The 21,456-nt window shown below is 51.7% G+C and overlaps 10 protein-coding genes across 10 annotated transcripts; 4 read left to right on the top strand and 6 right to left on the bottom strand.

Moving 5' to 3' along the window:
• Positions 1-523: 523 nt before the first annotated feature.
• Positions 524-2,854, top strand: N7443_005587 (uncharacterized protein; the record flags this gene model as incomplete). Its single annotated transcript, XM_056885643.1, has 6 exons — positions 524-938; positions 988-1,122; positions 1,172-1,291; positions 1,343-1,477; positions 1,534-2,720; positions 2,768-2,854. The coding sequence occupies 6 exons, from the start codon at positions 524-526 to the stop codon at positions 2,852-2,854; spliced, it is 2,079 nt and encodes a 692-aa protein (XP_056741091.1).
• A 294-nt stretch (positions 2,855-3,148) lies between these two features.
• Positions 3,149-4,426, bottom strand: N7443_005586 (uncharacterized protein; the record flags this gene model as incomplete). Its single annotated transcript, XM_056885642.1, has 2 exons — positions 3,149-4,069; positions 4,121-4,426. 2 exons carry the CDS (start codon positions 4,424-4,426, stop codon positions 3,149-3,151), a joined length of 1,227 nt encoding a protein of 408 aa, XP_056741090.1.
• Positions 4,427-4,976: 550 nt separating this feature from the next.
• Positions 4,977-7,118, top strand: N7443_005585 (ABC1 kinase family protein; the record flags this gene model as incomplete). The annotated part of the gene is made up of 3 exons (XM_056885641.1): positions 4,977-5,477; positions 5,546-6,885; positions 6,941-7,118. The coding sequence occupies 3 exons, from the start codon at positions 4,977-4,979 to the stop codon at positions 7,116-7,118; spliced, it is 2,019 nt and encodes a 672-aa protein (XP_056741089.1).
• Positions 7,119-7,495: 377 nt separating this feature from the next.
• On the bottom strand, positions 7,496-8,597 carry N7443_005584 (holocytochrome c synthase CYC3; the record flags this gene model as incomplete). Its single annotated transcript, XM_056885640.1, has 3 exons — positions 7,496-7,757; positions 7,809-8,461; positions 8,520-8,597. 3 exons carry the CDS (start codon positions 8,595-8,597, stop codon positions 7,496-7,498), a joined length of 993 nt encoding a protein of 330 aa, XP_056741088.1.
• A 386-nt stretch (positions 8,598-8,983) lies between these two features.
• On the bottom strand, positions 8,984-10,897 carry N7443_005583 (uncharacterized protein; the record flags this gene model as incomplete). Its single annotated transcript, XM_056885639.1, has 5 exons — positions 8,984-9,749; positions 9,808-9,932; positions 9,980-10,137; positions 10,192-10,314; positions 10,417-10,897. Coding segments are annotated over 5 exons (1,653 nt in total), but the record flags the coding sequence as incomplete, so codon positions are not given.
• Positions 10,898-11,414: 517 nt separating this feature from the next.
• N7443_005582 (ubiquitin-conjugating enzyme E2) lies at positions 11,415-12,356 on the bottom strand (the record flags this gene model as incomplete). The annotated part of the gene is made up of 3 exons (XM_056885638.1): positions 11,415-12,138; positions 12,194-12,273; positions 12,330-12,356. 3 exons carry the CDS (start codon positions 12,354-12,356, stop codon positions 11,415-11,417), a joined length of 831 nt encoding a protein of 276 aa, XP_056741086.1.
• A 128-nt stretch (positions 12,357-12,484) lies between these two features.
• Positions 12,485-14,338, top strand: sam50 (SAM complex subunit SAM50; the record flags this gene model as incomplete). The annotated part of the gene is made up of 4 exons (XM_056885637.1): positions 12,485-12,607; positions 12,676-12,792; positions 12,885-13,071; positions 13,128-14,338. The coding sequence occupies 4 exons, from the start codon at positions 12,485-12,487 to the stop codon at positions 14,336-14,338; spliced, it is 1,638 nt and encodes a 545-aa protein (XP_056741085.1).
• A 272-nt stretch (positions 14,339-14,610) lies between these two features.
• Positions 14,611-15,711, top strand: N7443_005580 (transporter YIP1; the record flags this gene model as incomplete). Its single annotated transcript, XM_056885636.1, has 2 exons — positions 14,611-14,961; positions 15,109-15,711. 2 exons carry the CDS (start codon positions 14,611-14,613, stop codon positions 15,709-15,711), a joined length of 954 nt encoding a protein of 317 aa, XP_056741084.1.
• Positions 15,712-15,966: 255 nt separating this feature from the next.
• Positions 15,967-18,270, bottom strand: N7443_005579 (putative ubiquitin fusion degradation protein (Ufd1); the record flags this gene model as incomplete). The annotated part of the gene is made up of 1 exon (XM_056885635.1): positions 15,967-18,270. The coding sequence occupies one exon, from the start codon at positions 18,268-18,270 to the stop codon at positions 15,967-15,969; it is 2,304 nt and encodes a 767-aa protein (XP_056741083.1).
• A 117-nt stretch (positions 18,271-18,387) lies between these two features.
• N7443_005578 (uncharacterized protein) lies at positions 18,388-20,280 on the bottom strand (the record flags this gene model as incomplete). Its single annotated transcript, XM_056885634.1, has 3 exons — positions 18,388-18,448; positions 18,496-18,686; positions 18,745-20,280. 3 exons carry the CDS (start codon positions 20,278-20,280, stop codon positions 18,388-18,390), a joined length of 1,788 nt encoding a protein of 595 aa, XP_056741082.1.
• Positions 20,281-21,456: the final 1,176 nt, after the last annotated feature.

Genomic DNA, 21,456 nt, shown 5'->3' with positions numbered 1-21,456 from the left:
GAGACAGGGCCGAGGGTTCAATGTTGACGGAACGGAGAGGCCAACTTGGGGGAAGATGCTTGGCAAGGCGGAAGTGTCCCCTGGCCGACTATGTAGGACACCGAGTACGATTCACTTCATTCAGGCGAAAACGCTTCAAAGATGCGATTTATTTGACGAATAGAGACAATATAATCAAGTCATCTTCTTCAATCATTCGCAATTACCGCCATTTCTCGCCAGGTAGCATCCCTTGACAACACCGCGCGTTACCCGAACTGGAATCAGATGATGCCTGAATCCACCTCAGGCAGAACTGCGATTAGGACGCTTTGCAAGCGACGTCTCGCGAACCTCCACTCGTGAAGCCACCAGCCTTGCATGACTCAATACGTAGCACACCGCTGTTACGAGACCCATTGAATAGGCTCATACCATCTGATCAATCAAAGACTGGGGAAAAAGCCTCCACTCTCCAATTGATCCTACACACTTTCGAGGACAACCACCTCACCTTGGCGCTCGGTCCACCGTAAACAAGACGATGTCTTCAGGCGAAGTATATACCGCGCCAGCTGGCGAAAGCGCTGGTCATGTTCCTGCCCCAGTTTCGGGGCTCGAATTACCTTCTGTGGATCAGGTAATCCAAGGCCTGCCCCAAATATCTACATCGTTACCATCCAGAGATACGGAGACGATTGAGTCCGATGAACAAAAGAAGATGCTCCTTTCGTTGAAGAGTATCATCGAAAATGCCGAGGGAATTGCTGAAGCTGGAAGCAGCTTTGATCTGAAGGAGCTCCACGCATCCTTGGAGCAAGCAGACGCCGATGCACGCCGATGCAAGCGGAATCTCGAGACTTTGCAGAGCGTTCATACGACGATCCAGCGTCTCTGGTCCTGCAATTCCGGGTATCTGGCTCAAGCAGCTGAAATTCTGGCCAACGGAAGTCGTGATCGTGAGGTTCGAATAACCCCAACGGATACGTCTTTACTAACAGTTCTAAGCATCATGGCGCACTCCATTTGGCCAGTCTGGTATCTTGACGTTCTTCTTGGAGATCATCTCATCCAAGGAAGAGATTGATCCCAAATTGTTACTCCACTCTTTGCGTCTGGTTGGCAATTCTTGTGCCGATACTGGTACGTTCACGTGTCCTGTAATTGCTAATAGACGCTGAGAACCGATCAGATGAGAACAGGGAGATTGTCATTAAAGACAACTACACTTCGGCTATCATCAAACACTTCTCGAATCCGAACTTGACCCAGGTTGCAATTCCTGTGATCTACAATATCTGCATGGATTACGGTGAGATGACCTTTCCTCCTTACCACTTATCATAAACTAATTGGAGTTCAGAGCCCGCACACTCTCAAATGGCTGCCAACAAGACTGCTTATATTCTGCTGAAACTGCTCAAAGATGGTGCCATGAACGAGAACGATGCTCTGCTGAGCTTTTCCTACGATTTGATTGAGCTGGCTTCTGAACAAGGTTTGACTACACAATCGACAATATCTTATTTCATGCTAACGCAGACCTTTCTAAAGCGCAAGGAGTCGAGGATTCTCCCAGTGGAACAGTCCTGCTACTCACAGATCTTGCTCAGGACGAGGGATTAAGTTTTGAATTCTTCTCACCCCTGGTCAGCTCTCTCTCCAAGTACCTGGAAAACGAGAGATTCCAAAACGCCTGCATTTCAAATACCTTGGTCGAAAACTTCCTGGCCATATTGCGCCGGTCTTTCTCCATCAAAATCGACGAAACTTCCGTCGAAGAAACCAAGGCCATTCTCCAGACACGTCTCAAGATCAACCAAGCCCTGGCTGAAGTTTCGGCTTCGTCGCTGTTTATGGAGTACTACCCTCTTGACTCTGCTCTTTCAAAGACATTGAAGGCCTGGGTTGTTTCTGACGAGGATCAGCTTCAGATTTGTGCATGTGTTATGCTTGGCAACCTGGCTCGATCAGACGAAGTCTGTCAAGTGATGGTGCGAGACCTGAAGATTCACGAGGAACTCATCTCTGTTCTTAACAGTGATGCGCATGGGGCAGTCCTCCACTCTGCTTTGGGATTCTTGAAGAATCTCGCTATCGCTGGTGACAACCGTGTTAGCCTTGCAGAGGCCGGAATAATTCCTGCCGTATCGCGGTTGTGGGCGTATGACTCTGTCCCGCAGGTCCAGTTCTCGGCTGCATCGATTGCGCGACAGATTATTATTTCTTCCGTTGAGAATATTGCTCGTCTGTTGGCACCTCTGTCTCGAGATCCGAATTCTCCCGAACATGGTCGGACATATCTCTCTCTGCTTCTGTCTCTATTTGAGAAATCAGACTCTGCGCCGATCCAGACGGAGATTGGTCGCACTATTGCTTCTATTTGCCGGACTATCAGCCCTAAAGGCCGCGAGGGTGATGAGCAGGTCGTTTCAATCTTGGGCAAGCTGTACGATCTGCATGAAGGAGTTGCTCGTCCTCTTGGTGCCATGACTACACAGACCCAATGGCCTGTTGTTCGAAGTGAAGGATGGTTTGCTTTGGCTTTGATGGCGAACACTAAGTCTGGTTGTGTTGCAGTGACCGACTGTCTCCAGAAAGAGGAAGTGATGGAACTTCTCAAAGCGACACTGAGTGCAGATCCATCTAGTAAGAAAGAATCTGAGGAGCCAAACAGTTCCCAAATTTCTAAAGATCGGGATAACGCTTTTGTCCTTGTACAAGAGTTGTTGAAAAACGAGGTAAGCTTCATGAGGCCTTTTCCATGAGTATTTACTAATTTGTATAGTCTGGTGCACTTCCTGAAGGTTATCGGGACACGATGGAAGAAATGGTCCGCGATGCCTCGCAGCGCTTGAAAATTGCTGCTCAATAGACGGACGAAAACAGATCAGCGAGAAGACGATTGTCATACACGTGTGCTCTAAATTTGGACGCGGTGAACGTGTTTAGACATTGGTAAACCCGTTACTTCAAGGTGGTTTCTCACCTAATCCGGTCGGCCGAAGTGCTGTAATGGACTTCTAGAGAGGGAACTTAAAGAGAAGAAAAAAGCGGAATTATCCATCCTTTGGAGTCAGAGAAAAAAAAAAGTTTCAATTATTCTGATATGTACATAGATACCAACGGCCAGATCACTGAGGCCGTGGAAGTATCTCTATAGTAGACATCACGCTGTCTGCAGGCAGACCATCTCCTGCGCATACGCACGGTACCGGTCCAAAAGATCGGTCGAGTCCAACCCCTCAGGCCCCAAGCGAGCCGAGTAATGAGCCGCTAGACCCTTACCATCGATAGAAACATGTGGGCGGGAACCATTATGTCTGCTCCACGACTTTGATAGATCTTCACCTGGGTGGTCGAAAATCTCACCCAGAGCGTTGGCATCATGGCCCCAGAAACAGCCAAAGTTCTGGCTAATCGGTTCTGTAGGATCCATCCACAGTGGGAACTTGTACGGAGCCAGATCGTTATACTCAAGGTGGTGCAGGAAAGAGTAATGCTGCTGAGCGCTGACGGTCCAGTCTTGGAGCGAAGGACCGGTTTCCGTGTATATTGATCCTGCAATGGGGTCGCGATCTGAACCTGCTTCCGCGGGTAGAAGCCAACGATGTCCCTGGAAGGGTGCTTTGAACCCCTTTGGAACTCTGAAGCTTGCTGGTCCACGCCATTGGGGGAGACTTGAGGAGCGCCAATCCTGGCTCAGCTGCGACTTGGACCGGGAGGGCTGTTCGATATGGTGCAACTCTGGGAGATATGGAAGGGCGATGCCCGGATGACTATGGAGGGAGGAAAGCGCCGCCTCATTCACAACGTTGGCGGATACCATCAGTGAGCTGGGATTGTCCAATTTTGTTTTCACGATCGTGGGGATGGTGTGATCCTCCAGATAGATGACATCACCGTCAATGCGAATGTACATGACGTTGTCTTTGGCAATATGCCACTCCATGCCGTGGCCAGGTGGGGAGATCGCATATCCTTGAGTCTGCTTGATCAATGAATAGAGCCATTCCAAGCTGACTGGATCGGACGTCTGAGGAATAAACACGACCTGGTCGAGAAAGCCGTGGTTGCGAACCAAATTTTTCTAACGAATCGTGAGAAACCGCTGCATGACTTCATAAAGGACTGATCTTACCTGCAAATAGCAGTCTAAAATTTCAGTCCGCTCATGATAGTGGAAAGGAACAAGTGCGACAATCTTGACGCCATGTGGTTTCGGGTAATGGCCCGATCCCTGCGAAAAGGCAAAGAACGGAGAGATGTTCTTATTGAACACCAGCGCAGCCGGGTCGATTGGAAGTAGAGATGGATTGAAATATCCAACGACGGTCACAATGATGCACAGGTAGCCTATGGCACTCCAGAGGAAGACAGCTACCCAGTCGCGCCAGACTGACGGTTCTTGGTTTGATTCCACATCTTGGGAATCCGGGCGACCCATGATGAACAAGCCGGGCGCAATGACACGGATCCGACGATATGAAGGAAGTCAATCCATTGAGGAGTCCGGGGGGCCATCTTGGTCTCATTTAATGCTGAAGACGAGCGAACCACTTTTGTGGTTTAATGGGTCTTTGGAACCGCTTTCGGGCCACCGCGGCCAGTGGCACTGAAAGCAATTCAGAACCATGAGATCGACACGGCTGTCTTCTTACGCAGTGGTTTTGCCAGCGACCGGAAGAGGTAATGATTTGGGCTGAGAGAGACGGAAGCCGATCGAGGAATGTGCACCGGAATGCGCCTGCCGAGGACGGCCCAACGACTTGTGAAGAGCGAAGGCGTGCTCATCGCAAAGGCTCGGTGATTATGAGAAGGGAATTACAAATTGAAGAATGCAATAGAGTCGAGTATATCAAGGATAGCGGATAGCTCCAAGGTAATTTTATAGATCAAAGATCACGCTGTTTACGATGACGTAGCATGTGCCGAGGCGTTATCAGGTTATCGAGAACCGCTTGCTCTTTCTCCTCTCATGAACCTATGAACTCAACATGAGGGCGGTCCTCGGCCGTTGTTTCTTTCGCGGAATACCGCGTGTTTCACGAAATCATTCAACTCTGTCATGGCGTCCTCCTATGAGGCGCATCCCGCGACGGGCGCCGGTCATCGGTGGGGTTGTCATGGCTGCTCTCGCGCCAAGCGCCTTTCTCAAGCTCGCGGAGGATTCAGACGGTGGTGAAAAGACCGGAGAGATGCAGATGCTAGAGGCTTCGCGCGAAGAAATCCGGAAGACAGTACCGGTGGGTGCACGAGGTCTGTCGAGGCTGTGCCACTCGCTCTGGGTCTGCTGGTATTACTATGTTTGGGACCCCATTGCGACTGGCTTTCGATTCCTGCATCTGGCCGTTATCTTCATGCCGGTCGTTGTGACTGTACCTATGATATGGGTTGGCAAGAGGATTGGCGGTGACAGCAATGCGCAGTCTGGGACTTTGTGGTGGTATCGCTTCTTAGTCAAGGCAATGGAGCGCGCGGGCCCTGCTTTTATCAAGGTAAATCTCTCGCCACCAAGCACTCATTCGTCTCATCTATCGGCTTGCTAATCTCATTTTTCTAATAGCTTGGACAATGGGCCGCTTCCCGAACCGACATCTTCCCTCCTGAGATGTGCAGTATCATGTCCTCTCTCCACTCAAATGCTCCAGCTCATTCCCTCCGCAATACCAAGCGCACTATCCGAAAGGCCTTCAATGGACTGCCGTTTGATGAGATTTTTGAAGAGTTTCAGGAAGAACCACTCGGCGTTGGAGCCATTGCGCAAGTCTACAAGGCCAAGCTTAAGCCAAGCTTGGCGAACAGTACACAGGAGCTGGGCCAGGGTCCCAGTACTCTCGGGGAGAAAGTCTGGAAGAACGTTGATGTACTTGTGAAGAGCTCACCGCAGCGAGTGCCCTCGTCTTATGTTGCAATCAAGGTCCTGCACCCTCGAGTCGAGAAAATGATTCATCGTGATTTGCGGATCATGGGATTCTTTGCTTCATTGATCAATGCTATTCCAACCATGCATTGGCTGTCATTCCCAGATGAGGTACATCAGTTTGGGGAGATGATGAAGCTTCAGCTGGATTTGCGGATCGAGGCTACCAACCTTGTGATATTCCGCAATAAGTTCAAGTCTCGCACCACAGCTTGGTTCCCATACCCCTATATGGATTACACTACCCGAGAAGTCCTTGTCGAGGAATTCGCCCAGGGTATTCCATTAGCCAAGTTCCTGGATATCGGAGGTGGTGTTTATCAGCACGAGATCGCCAACGAAGGCCTTGATGCGTTCCTACACATGCTCCTAATCGATAACTTTGTTCACGCAGATCTGCACCCAGGGAATATTATGGTCCGCTTTTACAAACCCAGTGAACTTGACTTGTCCCTTCACAAAGATACGCGAGCCACAGATGCCCCCACCCGGGCTGAGGTGGACGTGACGGAGGCCGTACTTGCACGACTACGCCCGCACCTCAAGGACCGTGGAGCTTGGGAATCTGCTCTCGCTAAACTGAATAACGAGGGATATCGCCCACAGCTAATCTTCATCGACACCGGCCTTGTCACCGAGCTGAACGATCTCAATCGACGGAACTTCTTAGATCTCTTCCGCGCCATTGCCGAGTTTGATGGCTATCGCGCAGGCCACTTGATGGTTCAACGTTGCCGTACCCCAGAGGAGGTCATTGAACCGGAAATCTTCGCACTCAAAATGCAGCATCTCATCTTAAGTATCAAGTCACGTACCTTTGCCCTAGGTAATATCAAGATCGGTGACGTCCTGAGCGAAGTCCTGACAATGGTCCGTGGCCATCACGTCCGATTCGAAGGGGATTTTGTGAACGTGGTTATTTCCTGCCTTCTTCTCGAAGGCATTGGGCGAAGCCTTAATCCCGACTTGGATATTTTCAAGAGGTGAGTTGTGCCGCGAGCTAAATGACTTTAAAGCAAGATTGACCAATTTCTATAGTTCCCTACCTATTCTTCGACAACTCGGTTCCGGTTCTACCTTCTTGCAGACGGTTCGTTCGGGTGACACCTCCATGCTTCGAGTCTGGGTTGGCCTTGAAGCTCGCGGATTGCTGCAGGCAAGCATTGAGAGCGTGGAACAGTGTGTCAAATACGACCAACTGTCGCCAAATATCTGAACATAATTCCTGTGTTTGTAACATAGAACTACCCTGATATGAGAACCAAATGATATGTTTATACACTTGGAAACAATTAGTATAGGTGGAATCGAACTAAGATTTAAACTTGAATAATAAATGTACATTGAAAGCGAAAGCATCTATGGAAAACACCGGCAGATTTCAGTCACATACATGCAGAATCGAGACATCATTTTTCCATTATCGTCTGCCGATGCAGGTCGTCCAGGTGTAAGGTAGTAAAACACATTGTAGAAGACAGAGAGAGAAGTAGGATGCAAGAGACCGTGAAAACGGACTGCAGAACGCCTGTGCCATGTCTAGAAATATACAATTGGGAGTGGAGAAGTATTAAACTTCGGGTGTAGGTGGTTTCATCGGTGGGCCTGGGCCTGAACCTGCTCTCTGACGGAAGCACCGCTGGCTCTCCACCAGACGTCGCCTCCCCATCTCATCATTCGCTCGACAGCCGCAGTAGGAGAGTCTAGAGCGGGACGGATATCAAGGTAGAAGACCGGCTCGCCGGTTGGCTCCGGAGGACCAGAGTAGTAATCGATCACGTAGCGAACTTCTTTCGAGCCTGAGGGTGTTTGGCGCTGAACAAACCAGTCATGGCGGTCAAAGGGCGGGTTGGTTCTGATGTTCACGTTAGTTCTGTTACAGAGGCCAGGCAAAGAGGATACATACTCAAACTTGGACGGGTACACCCAACCCAGAGCCTGGAAGATTCGGGCCTTGGGGCTCAGCTCCTGGGGACGGCCCTGGAATCTGATCAGACGAGGCTCGTGGGCCTGATCAATCTGACCCATAAACTCGGCCTTGGCCAGGTCGAGGCTTAGGTTCTCTTCACCTCGGCGGCATTTCTCCCAGCCGTGATTCAGACCCTTGGCAAAGACACGTTCCCAGCCGACAATTTCGTCCCAGGCACCTTCATTCAGGAAATTGTGAACAGCAACCATGGACTCTACTGCATCCTCGGGGGTATCGGTGTGTCCTTTGCGCAGCATCGCGTTGTACATCTGTTGAGCAGACGGGTACTCCCAGTTACCCTCCGAGTCGCCTCTCGGGATTGAGGAAACCTCACGATCGACGCCGAGATCGACAGTCTGGTTTGGAGCGCGCTCTTGAGAGATTGATGCGAACATGTAGTTCAGAGGGTTCAGCCTCGACAAGGTGGAGGGCTTTGCCGGCGCGGCCGGTGCCTGGGGAGTCTCCGGGGTCGATGGTTTCGGGGGAACATAGAAGGGAGAATCGGTTGAGCGCATCGGGCACTCGCTGGGGGGTTCGCTCTTGAGAGCAGCAGGAAGTGCTGCACCCGACTCATGCATCGGACATCCGGGCTGTCAAAGATAAGGGTTAGTCTAAGTCGCGACTTGGAGAGATCGTGGAGAAATGTACAGGAGGAGTCGCGTTGGAAGAGGTGGGGTGAGGCGCCACGGGCGCCTTTGGCTGCGAATCTGCCCAGAACCAGCCCATTTTGAAGTATAGAAATGACGATAGAGCAAAAAAAAGTTGAACCAAGTCGCCGCGCGATAAAAGATCGGGGAGAAAATGGAGACGATGAGTAATCCACACGTGATACTCCCTTATCGCCCGAAGTATACGACAACCAATCCAGCGGCGGCAATTTATAAAAATAAGCAAAACATTTTGCATCACTTTTTCTTTGACCAAACTAAAGAGACTTGACCTGAGATAATTAAACTCAGTCAAGATATCTCGCGGTTGTGGATATGAGCTTTAGGGTAGTATCCCATCAAAGACCATTTGGCTTGGACTAGCTATTATAGGAGTGACTGCCATTAAGATCCATGTACAGAGTATTATAGAAGACACTTCCACATATGACAGAAGATCGACTTTTATGCTTCATCCGAAGATATCACAGGCCTTGTCATCGCCTCGTCCCAAATAGATCGCCATGTGATGCTGTGCGTGTCTGGTATATAAAAGTAGCCCAACATGATGTTCGATACCTGCTCAAAGGATTGCCATTTGCATATCATTGCGACGTGGGCCAGCCGCTCCACGAACCAAGATCGCTCGTTTTGACCGAGAGAGCCTTGAGCTCCCACGAATAGAGCCCAGGCAAAGAGTCCAAACCTTTTTTTGGATAGTGGAAGAAGGAGAGAGAGCTTGCAGTTGCTCACAGCCTTGACCAGGTGCCTTGTTAGGGCACGACCAAGACCCGATGAAGGAGGCGAGACGATGAGAAAGTAGTTGAGAAAACAAATGGAAGACACGCGTGAGACTTCTTCGATAGGGTGGTATTCTAGGCCGGGACTCGAACAATCCGATGAATCTTCTGTCGAATAGATATAGCTCAACAGCTGGTGCTCTGCCTCGCAGTTGAGAACCCGAAAGAGATGGTTGTCATCCGGATGAATGATTTCAGGAGTCGCTCGAAGAGCAGTACCGTAAAATATGATATCTCGTACTACCCATAGAATCTGGATAAATGGGCGGCTCAGCAGGGTGGTGGCAAAGAAGCCACTTCCGAGTCGATGGGATGGTGCGGATGTGGGCGGCCGCAATCGCTGCTGAACCGCTTGTGGTACTGGTTGTGCTTCCCAAGTCAAGGGAAATACAGGCCTGACCAGAAGGCCCGTAGCAGCTTTGATATCGGTCCTGATTTTATTAGCAGGTAACTTGATCAATTTCGATCAAACAATATTGTTACACTTACGTGATAATTGCAGCCAACATTGAAGCAGATCGGATACTTTTATCCATGATGCCGCCTCGGAGATTTACCATGCGTTTAAGGCCAGCTAAATGAATTCTTGCCTCATCAAATAAGCCGGCAATTAACTGGAATGGATTAGAAAAGTTCAACAAGGAGGGGTTTAAATGTTTACTGCGCCTGTAAGAAGGTTGATAATTGTATCAAATGCCTCATCGCTCAGTGCTCGACGAGGATCTCTGACTTTGGCATTCATTTCTCGAATTGACTTTGCTTTCATGATGCAGTAGTCGGTGTCATTGACAGTTCGTTCAACCGATCGGCTTGTGGAATCTGAAGCATCGATGCGATTACATGACAAAGCTGCTCGATGTGCAGCACACATACTCATAAGGCCGAAAAAGCTTCCTGGATCAGAGAAGGATGACCGTACCATGAGCTCAACCTCTTTTGTGTCTTGACTCCCTCTGAGCTCGTTCGGAAAGGTCATGGGAACAAAAACGGTTTTCCCTTAAGCTTAGCGTTAGCTACAGTTCAAATCAAAATGGCGGGGTGGAGGTCGGCCACCACAATGAAAAGTCATAAAGTGGTTAGAACAGGAGGGGATCTTACAATAGTATACCAAGTGCCCGACCATGGTAGGAAGCTCCGTAATTCCCGGTAGAGAACAAAAAGGATCGAAGAACCATGCCGTGGGGAGAGAGTGTGGACTTGGGTTTGGAGGGGGAGACAAAGGGTTCCCAGCACTCCACCTAACGGGTCGTCCTCGGTGTTTTGAATAGACAAAGCTATCATCGGACTCGGACTTTTCTACTATGGACGAAGTAGATGACTGAGAGGCTGCTCTCAGGACTAGCCTCCGCTCCTCGAGATTTCCTTCGCTCGATGATCTGGACACCGGTTGAGACCGACTTTCGCGCCTGGAGCTTCTCTTCAGCCCGGCAAGTCGCTCCCGTCGACGCACATCACGCATAACATGGGAGCGGATTGCCTTGCGAGCGTTGACATCTTTGATCCTCTTGGAGGTCAAGTCATCATCATGGTCGATGAATGTAAAAGAAGGCCGATCCAGCGGCGCAGCGGGTTTGATCGATTCTGGAAGCTGTTTAACAATTGCAAGATTGGGACAAATAGGAAAGGTGGGAAAGTCGAGAAGGTATAGACCAAATCAACACTAAACACGAACCTGAATGGGAAGGCCGAGCCCCCGCGATGAACTGCAGCTGATCCATCGTGGGCCCGAAGGCTACCGAAAAGCCAATGAAGAGAAAGGCTATGAAGGAAGGCGGATTTAGAAGAGAAAAAGGAGTAGTTACGTTGACAATGCGGGGGCCAGCACCAGCCCAATTGAGCGGCTGAGCTGGGACGCGATCCGGTGATGACCGGTGTAACCAGGGTATCCAAGTATGTATTCCAAGCAACTGTGTTCCATGTATCTCATGGATGTCATATTCTAGAATTCGTTCTGCGTTACCTATCGAGGTAGGGATCTCGAATTTCTTTCTGATTTCTGGAATTCCATTCAACGCCTGATATCTCTCTAATGCGCCAAGTCAATGTCCCGCTAAACAACTATCATATATCTTCTATCCCCATCCCCGTCCCCGTCCCTATCCCTGCACATCACTCACTAGCCGAGATAGTAGCGCATATCCGAAAAGTACCGCTAATCCGATCCATACTCGGTTTCGTCGTGCCCATCCCTGTCCGGCTTCCCGAGCCACATGGCCTCCCTCCATCACCGCTCCGATTCCCGGTGCACTACCGTTCGGGCGCCGACGTAAAGCACTGGTTTCTGGTGAACATTTAGTAGGTGCATCGGGATCCGGGAGGATCTGGCCCGTGGTGGTGTCGATGCGGTGCTCTTTCATCCAGGTCCAGTTCTCTTGATCCAACTCCGGCCATTCCGTGCGGAACTTTAATCCGCCATCTCCCGCCTTCACATTATTGATGCCCTTGGAGGTTTTTGTCACTCCCGGTGTGGCGCTGGCGTGGGAGCCTCCGCCGGTCGAGTTCCACCATCGCGATCGGGCGGCCAGTACTCTGCGCTCACCCTCCGATGCGCTGACGCTGCCCGTGGTCATCTCTTCACTTGTCATGAATGAAAGAAGTCCGATCAGGATCGTCGAGACCTCCCATGCGGGGTTGAAAGATTTGGGGTGGAAGTCACTAATGCTCAGGCAGAGGCGAGTGGATGGCTGAAATCGACCGCTCGGAGTGTGCATGCGAATCGCCGGAGGGGCAAAGGGGTATTCCGGAGGAAACATCAAGGTGCCCCAGTATTGTCCATTCTCGTATGGAGTCCCCGGGGGTCCGGTCAGGATATAGTGCCACCTGGCCGTCGTTCAGTCTCGAGTCGGAAATAATGCCGGGAAGGGTAGTCACTCACTCAAGGATGTTCGTTTCGGAAGGATGCGCCACGATGAATGGCGGGGGGTTCTTTTGGATATTTTGGTACTCTCGCGTGAGCTGGCAGAGCCGTTAGAAGATGGTCCGCAATCATGTATCTCGTAGTGGCCACTCACCCGCTTGAATGCTGCCTTAGTCGCCATGTTTCGGGGTTGACTCTGTCGGGGGATGTGACAGAAAAGACAGAAAGACACAGATCGAAGAGAAAGAATGAATGAATGAATGATCCGCAAGTAGTGAGGAAGGTGGAGATAATAGTGTCGCCGCTGCGATGCGATCGCCCAAGATCACGTGCTTCCCCGTTTCCCACGCGATCAAGCGTTCGCCGAACCTCAAAAAGGTCCTGGCCATTGCCGCCGTCACGATGTCCACCCTCTCGGCTGAAGATGAAGATGTAGGTCTTTTATAAGCTTAGCTTATGCTGCCTGCTAATAATGGCTCCCGCTAACTCTCCTGGTGTAGATCTTCGAGCGCTTGCAACAGCGCAAGGACCCGCAGGTGCTGGAAGAGCAGCAGCAGGCCGTGAATGAGCGGACGCAGGCTATTCTCCAGAAGGCCCAGTCTCGCCTCTCGGAATTGGTATGCATCTGTATCAATCAGGGTTATATTTATGGCCGCAATCACCTTTGGTTGGACCTGCCGAGCTCCCGGCTAACCTTGAATGCTACCAGCTTGACCAAAACTCGACCCTGCCCTGTGCCATCTCGTCGGTCCAGGTTGTTAGTGCATCCAACACTCGCCGAAGCTTCCTCGAGCGCATCGTCAACCCCCTTCTGAGCGAGAATAAGGATCGGCCTTATACCCTCTCCGAGGCATTGCGGGAGATCTCGGCAACGGCCGACAAGCTTGGGCGGTTTGGTTCGTGACTACGGAGCTACATGGGTATAATAACTGGAATTCTAACATTGACCTAGACCTCTTCCAGCAACCTATCTCCGTTCACTTGGATCAATCGAAAACGAACCCTGCCACCGGACTGCGCGATATCGATGTGATTTTGGCAACTCGGGAGAAATCCCGCGTCCTGTTGAAGACCGGAACCGACCTTGGAAACGCCGAGGGCTCTGCCTATGGTAACCTTCTCTGGCGAAATGTCTTTGGTGGCGCCGAGACGCTGAACCTCAATGCTTCTCTGGGAACTCGTACTCGGTCCGCCTACCAGGCCGCATTTGAAACGCCGATCTTCTGTGACCCCGACTTCCGTCTGGAGATTGGAGGCATTGCAAGCGCCACCCAGAAGTCCTGGGCTAGTCACGAGGAGGTCCTCAAAGGTGGCTGGAGCAAGCTTCGCTGGCTGTCCCAGTCTGGACATCGCCATGAGTTCGGCTATAATGGTTTCTGGAGACAGACTACTGGCCTTGCTGAGAACGCGTCTCCTACCATTCGTGCGGATGCAGGTGATAGCGTGAAGAGCAGTATCTTCCACAGCTGGGTCAACGATCAGCGTGACCACCCCATGCTGCCTTCTCGCGGATACTACGCGAAGGTCTTCAACGAAGTTGCTGGCTGGGGCCCGTTGAAGGGTGATGTTTCTTTCTGGAAGTCCGAGATCGAGACCCAGGGGGCTATTCCCATCCCGATCCCCGGTGTCAAAGGTGACAGTGGTGTTAGCCTCACCACTGGATTCCGTGCTGGTCTCTTGTACCCTCTTGGGCTGGACTCGGACTCGCGCCCTCAGCTGTCCCGCGTCAATGACCGCTTCCTTCTTGGTGGACCAACCGATGTCCGTGGATTCCGTCTGTGTGGCCTTGGCCCCCGTGAAGGGCCTGACGCTCTTGGCGGTGATGTCTACGCTGCTGGAAGTGCTAACTTGCTCTTCCCGCTTCCTCGAGTGGGTGCTGAGAAGCCCCTCCGCATGCAGCTCTTCCTGAACGGCGGAAGACTCCTGCCCCTTCGTACGTCGCAAAAGAACGCTCCTACCAACAGCGGCGAGGTGCAAGATGCTATGGTCTCTACCCTTTCCGAACTGCAAAATGGCCTGCCCAGTGTCGCAGCCGGTGTTGGTATCGTATATGCCCACCCAGTCGCCCGCTTCGAGCTGAACTTCTCTCTGCCTTTGGTCCTGAGGAAAGGCGAAGAGGGCCGAAAAGGTCTTCAACTGGGTATTGGCATCAATTTCCTGTAGAAACATGTTTCCTGATTAGATTAGCGGAGTCCAATTTATACCATCTCAGCTTTGATGTATCCTCCATGAAAAGAGATTGAAATGAAATCATAGTTGGCGAAATAACAAGTGAACTCCAATTATCTTATACTTCGCGTCGCTCCACGCGCTGAGTCAGCACGCGCTGCGGACACATCGGGCTCCCGAGCTTCAGGCCTCAGCTCTTTCGCAAACCCCACGTTTCCACGCCGAGAAGAAAAATAACACGCTCATTACCTCACCGACCCTCGGCAATGGCTCAATACTATCCCCAGCAGCAGCAACAGCAAGGCTACCCGCCCCAGGCTGGCGCCCAGAATCTCCAGTTCTTCCCCTCTTCCTACGGCTCAGTATCCGGCCACACAACCCCTTCACAAGCATCCTACGGCGCAGGCTTTGGTGGTGCTCCCAATCCATCTGCACAGGCCTATCCCAGTGGTGGATATGGTGGATTTGGGTCTCCTTCCGGTGGTGTGAGCGGGCGGATGGGTGAACAGGGCGGATTGCGGACGGGTTGGTTGGCTGCATTTGGCACAGAGGGCTATGATGGCGAGCCTCCTCTATTAGAGGAATTAGGTGTTAACTTTGAGCATATTCGGACTAAGGTGAGTTTGCTTGCGATAGTGTTGTTTTCAGGAGAATGCGCCGGGCCCGTGAATAAACATTTGGACTGTCTCCTTGGAGACGTGCTCGTGTCTACTTCATAAGAAACATCTCAATTATAGAGCGAGACACTAACTATTTACTACCAGACTCTGACTGTCCTCAATCCTTTCGCTTCCATTGACAACCACCTTATGGACGATAGCGACCTTTACGGCGCATTACTTTACATCGTCTTGTACGGCACGTTCCTCCTCCTCTCAGGAAAGGTCTTTTACGGATATATCTACGGCGTCGCCGTCTTTGGAACCGTTGCCTTGCACCTCATCTTGAGTCTCATGTCTCCAGTCCTCGATACGGCTCCTACCCCGAACGCCGCCGACCCAACAAACTACAACCCTCACCACAAACCTTCTATGTCCAGCGCCTCGGCCGCCGGTCACTTCTCTGCCACTCTCACTTTCCCGCGTTCCGCTAGCGTCTTGGGCTACTGCTTCTTGCCGCTCGTGTTGACCGCACTTATCGGTATTCTCCTCCCCATGGATACCTTGTTCGGCTACCTTTTGACAACCGCGGCGGTTGGCTGGTGCACCTACAGCTCCTCGGGGATGTTCTGTTCCGTGGCTCGTATGAGCGGTATGCGGGGTCTGGTTGCTTATCCGCTGGCTTTGTTCTACGTTGTCTTCGGTATTATGGGTATTTTCTCTTCTCGGGGCACAGGCACTCTTGCAGCCAAGACTGGTGCTGCTTAAGAAGGGTCATTTGGAGACATAAGTTCAAAATAGGACTTGATGTCTAGGATACGCCATCGACTACTTTATGGAGGTCATTCGAGAAACGACTGGACTACGCCGGAGTGTCTTTTGCATCTAATTATGAATGTTACGAGCTTCAGCCTGTCATATATCATTATGCATTTATTAAAATCGTCAACAATCTTCTATCTAGTAATACCCCCGTAGATCCTGTATACAAACGGTATAAATGGTCTCAAATGTATGTCACGATCATCGAGCCGTCTCGCCCTGCGCCGGTGCCCACCGAGAGAGCCATTCTCTCGTCTTGTCTAAATCGCCTCCGGCTGCTTCAGCGCCTGCGACACACCATGCCAGTTCATAGACCTTGCCTCCAGCCGTAGACCCTTCAGCGAAGATCATTTCGGCGAGGTTGCGGCGGTGCTGGCCCGTTTCATCAGTGCAGAAATAGAAAGGTGCAGTGTTTGGAACCTCGGGCTGAACATTGATACTCTCAGCAAGCGGCCGGGTCAGTTTCATGATATCGGCCACACTCATGGCCGCGGAAGTGGTAGCATCGGGATGCGCCTTCTGTTTTCCTGTTTTGCAATACTTGTTCTGACACCAAGGCTTTCCACATCCAGTCATCATTTGTGAAAGATATCGACGTTCGATCCGGCGGCGGAGTGCTTTGCCCTCAGGGTCGTATGTATCCACATACAACGGTCCGAAACAGATGTTGCACAGCCCCAAAGAGTCGTTACCTGTGCTGCCGAGCGTGCGGCCACAGTTCTGATTCAAGCATATTCGGGGAGGCGGGCGTGAGACGCGCTCCAGATCATGATGGCGGAGATGGGTGTTCATATCTCGCAGTCGGATGATCTTTCCACACAGATGACACTCGGTCGTACGGCCGCCGTCTACCAATTCGTGCGGCGTGAGACCGGAGAGCATGACCTCGGGGTCAAGGAAGTCTGGGTCAGATTCGCCTTTCTGTGGGACGAGAAGATGGCAGAATTGACAGAGAATCAACTTCCCTGGGCACTCGGTAGTTCGATGCTGTGCAAGGGAGGGGAGACCCTCGAATTGAAGACCGCAATCAGTGCAGTCGTAGTTGCTGTGAAATATCGAATCGTGACTGAGTTTACTGGATGCATCGTTGCCATGAGATGAGTCGTGAGGACAATGCCAATGGTTCTCCGACTCAGATGACCTTTTCTGGAAAACGTTCTGACATTGAGTGCAAAGCACGTTATTGCGGAGACAAAAGTTCTCGTGAAGCATTAATGTTCGCTCAGGTACCCATTGGTGACAATTCTGGCACATGACGTCGCCGGGTTGATGAGCCTCTACCGCATCATCTTGTTCCTCTTCAGAGTTATTTGTAGTTACTCGTAAATGATATTTCGCTGGTAGCTGCTGTGATGCCGACTCAGTGCTAGAGGCCAAAGCATAAGCCGAGATATAGAGAGCCTCGGCGCCCTCGAGAGCCACATTTGTAGGACGAATCTTTACTCTCTTGGACGTCTGATCCGAAAAGTCTCCCCAGACATGCACGTCCTCTCGAGGACGACCTCTTTGGCGAGCGCTAAGCGGGCTCGCGAATAGACACATGGATGGATCATCTGTTGTAAGCTCGACCTGAAGGGTACCGTCCCGATTCCAGTCTCGAATCTCATAGTCGACATACTCCCCGGGCAAGACCTGGGCTGTAACATCTTCTCCGAGGGCCAAAACCCCACCAACGGAGCTGCCACTTGTAGTTCCCGGTGCACGCGCTGCTCGCTCCAGCCTTTTCTGCAACGTCTCTCGCGCTTGCTCCTCCGATAGCGCTACAATATCGACTTCCAAGTCCGTATCCACGACGCAAATCCCCTCGCCTTCAGGATAAACTTTGTCAAGTAGAAACCGGAAGGATTCCTTGCGGGTGCCAGGAACCGTCAGAAGCTCGCCGACCGTCAAGGTGGTAAAGTTGTCTCGCATATGGCGCTCTAGCAAGGGTTTCCAGTCCTCGGGGTCGTAGCCAGCCTCGAGTGGACGAAGGCGCACATACGTGCCTTTGGGAAGCTGCTTCGCATGTACTGTGACCGCAGGCCCAGTCCGTGACGATTGCCCTTCAGGACCGTCTCCCTCCAGATCGTGCTTCTCGCCGTTTGTTTCCAATGTAAAATCGTCATCTTGGATTCCAAGCGAGTCCCGAAGGAGAGTGCTCAGCGCAACTTCATTCTCCGCTGCGGAGAACTCGCGGATCCCCGCATAGACGAAGCGACCATTCTCGGGGTTTTCGATGCGGAACGTGAGGGGATGAGGAAGCTGCTGCTGACGTTGCTCTATCTGTTGGCGTGCGCGAGTCTCAGCGGCGAAGGTGTGAGGGTTGAAAGGATCGAAGGATGTGGTGTGAACACGCGAGTCCGGCGCGACAGCTTGAAGAGGGGCAGCCGCTAAGAGTTGTTCTAGCGCGGACTGCGGAAGGATTATTTTGTCCCCGGGAAGACGAGGAGTTTGTTGCGGAGGCGCAACAGCCAGCTGAGCTGACCAGGTCAAAGTATCCATGATGAGAGAGAAAAAAAGGTCCATTTGGGTATTTAAGGCGGGAAGCTCCAAAGTTCTGGAAGACTCTCCCCACCCCCACAATTATTCAATTATTCAACTATGTACAGCCAACTCCCGCTTAGAAATCCAACTATATGCCATTTACATGCTATTAATGGAAACTTCGTATCCGGTGGCGAGCACTGGTGTTGCACCAATCACACTGAACCATGTTAGTGGTGTTCCTTGGGCAGCTGAGCGAGAACTTACCATTGTGGCAGAGCAACCCTCATTGTGGTCGATGCAATAATCGCCCCGGCAGCTCTGACAGGTGTGCTGGCAGTCCCACTTACAAGAAACACACTGGATCTGAGATTTAGCGGACGACTCTCATAGTTGAGCAGTCTACTTACAGTTGGGCCGCATTCCCAGCAGTCCTTGCTGACGCCTCGCTCGAGTCTCTGATGGAGGTTGTCAGCAAACGGCATCAAACATCGGTTCATGGGTTGCTTCACATACCTCTCGATCTGGGAGCCGTGGTCCGTTGTGGTCCTCTGGCCGTACCGCTGTCTGGTGTGGCGATAGATTAGCCCGTACATGTTGTGGATTGGACAGGCAGTTGGAGCAGAACCACTTGTTGCAGCGCTGACACCAGCGATCGGCGAGACAATCCGCACAGCTTGCAAATAGGAGCGGGTGCTTGCCCGGTATCATCTCTGGTCGTTTTGCAGTCGCAACATTTGAAACGTGCAATGGCATCGGGCTCAGTAGTGGGAAGTGCATATCGGGAGACTGGCCCCAAATGGCGGGACCCTCGGGGGAACTATGACACCCATCACAGCCGCGGGGTCCCAAAGCCACCGTAGCTACAGCTGGTTCCAGGAGAGGGCCTTCAGATGGTGCGCTTTCCTCGTTCACTGATGTATATTGATTGACATCGTGCCGCGGCCCGCGACAGAGCACCGCATCAAAGGCGATGATACCTTCTGCTTTTTGAAGAGTCCGTGCCCAACCTTCTTCCAAGGCGTGTTTGAAGATCTTGCCAGTAGGACTGTACCATTCATTCTGTTGTTGACGTGTTGGGCGGGTGACTGTAACCTCGTCTTCGTTGTCAGACGAGCTACTCGACGAGCTCTGGCTGGGGCTCCGTGAGCTACCCACCCGAGCGCCCCACCAGTCTCGATAACGGCGGCGCACTACGGCGCATGGCGCCTTACGCACCGGGGAAAAGAAATAAATGCCTTTGACCCGTGGAGTTCCTTCGGGGCGAGTGGGTCGAACTGCGTGCTGAATGATCTGCATAAGCTTATGCTCATTCAAATGAGTACATTCGCGGATGGACAGAATATTGACGTTGAATCGATCGGTGAGAATAATGTCCGAAACTAGATCGGCGGGTACGGAGAGACCGTCCAAAACCAATGTGCGCACATCCTGTAGCAGGGATCTTTTTCCGAGGCTGGAGAAAATATGGCGCAAGGGAGCCGAGTATACCTCATCCTCTGTTTGAGAGTCGTCGTCTTGCCGCGAGGCGGGAAGCTGAGCGCCTTTACAGCGAGTCAGATCGAGATGTCTGAATATATAGGGAGTTTTGGTAATCGCATCGTGAAGGTGTCGCGAGGCCATCGATAGGGCCATTAAGGACGGCACGGAGAGATACGGTGCCATGTGATCGAGAATCAGACTATTGGTGAGCATTTCCTCGAGAGGTGCTCGCAGATGAATGGCCTCAGATTGGGCCATCATCTCTGGCATGACCTCAGATGTTATTTCATGCACAACAGGCTGGAGGCCCAATTCTTTGAGGGTCAGACGACGAGCACCGTAGAAATCGGGGGCACGGCCGATGAGATTCTGTCTATAGGCGGCCATGGCGCCGACAGCGATCTCGTCACCAATGCGCGGGAGAGTGGCATCGGGTTGAATTTCCTGGAGAGCAGCCCGAGCCTTCACCAGCTCAGATTCGAGCAAATGAATGGTGGACTGGAGTACAGCAGGCATGGCTTCAGTGTTGGGGGCAATGGCAGAGATCAAAGAACACCAAAGATCGGACATGATCCGGAAGGGGGGTCTTTATAGATGTTCCACAAAGGGCCTCACCGGTGAACCGTGGGTGGGGGGCAGGGGCGAGAGACGGGTAAATTCGAAGACCGAAAGCGTCAAGGAGTATAGTACTTCGGACAGCTCTGGTGGAGACGGAATCCGAGATCCGGGGTGGAGAACGCGGAGAGTTGGGGATTGATTCGAGTAACGATAAGATGGCACAAGCGAACGCAGAAAGCGGGAAGCCCAGACGTAGTAGTCCGATCGCCGGGTCTTTCTTTATACTGCAGAAGAAGTAGACAATACCAGAGATATAAGTACAGGGTTTGGGGGCTGATCATCCCAAAATCGAAACCCCAAAGAAGGATAAAATTAAAATAAAATAAAAAGGGCAAAAAAGGGCAAAAAAGGGCAAAAAAGGAAAAGCAATCACAGTGGGCCCAGTTGCATGGCATGTTGGGCGACAAGGGGACAGGGGAGAAAGGTACGTGGTGATACCTGGAATGTTGGCCCGTGTTTATCAGAAGTATAAGGGAACCAGGTACCCCTAGGTACACACGCCAACATCAAAAGGCCCCACCGATTCCCACTGATCCGCCGGTCACGCGGTCTTGTGCAGGATCCACCATTCTTCGCCTTCTCGAATCGTTCTTTTCCATTTTCTACGGTGGCAACGGATGAGGGCCTTCGTGTTGGGAATCTTAACTCCTATCGGTATATCGGTATCTGTGCTGTATTGATTTCCCCCGATCTCCGATCCCCAATCTCCAGTTTCTACGTCGGTCTACTGTACTTGGTTCTTTTTGGTATATATCTGAATCTTGCCAAGACAATAAAACAGCCTGATCCACGCCAAGCAAATGATGGCATCTTGTCGTCGATCCTGGTTCGACTTAGAGAAAAAAATGGTGCCAAGTTCCGGGGCTGTGTGATGATTGTCCTCTCTCGTCTCGGCATGCGCGGCTCGGCTTGCGACGTGTTAGACGAAGCCCTTCCGGCCTCCCGCTTTCCGCGATAGCATCATGGCCAAGACGAAAGGGATAAGGGCCAAGCAATTGAAATAGGTTCCCCCCTGCTCCGCTCCTCCATTTTTGTGTCAACCGGCTCTCCGTACTCCGCTGCAGTCTCCCGAGCTCGCAAACCTACTCTAGGGGCCTAGACACTCAATAGTCCGGTCACTCGAGATGG

Source organism: Penicillium atrosanguineum (genome assembly GCF_028827265.1).
Source record: "Penicillium atrosanguineum strain IBT 20685 chromosome Unknown utg000004l_segment0_segment0, whole genome shotgun sequence".
NCBI lineage: Eukaryota > Fungi > Ascomycota > Eurotiomycetes > Eurotiales > Aspergillaceae > Penicillium > Penicillium atrosanguineum.
Note: the sequence above shows the minus strand (reverse complement) of the source record. Positions and strands in the feature narration are given on the sequence as shown.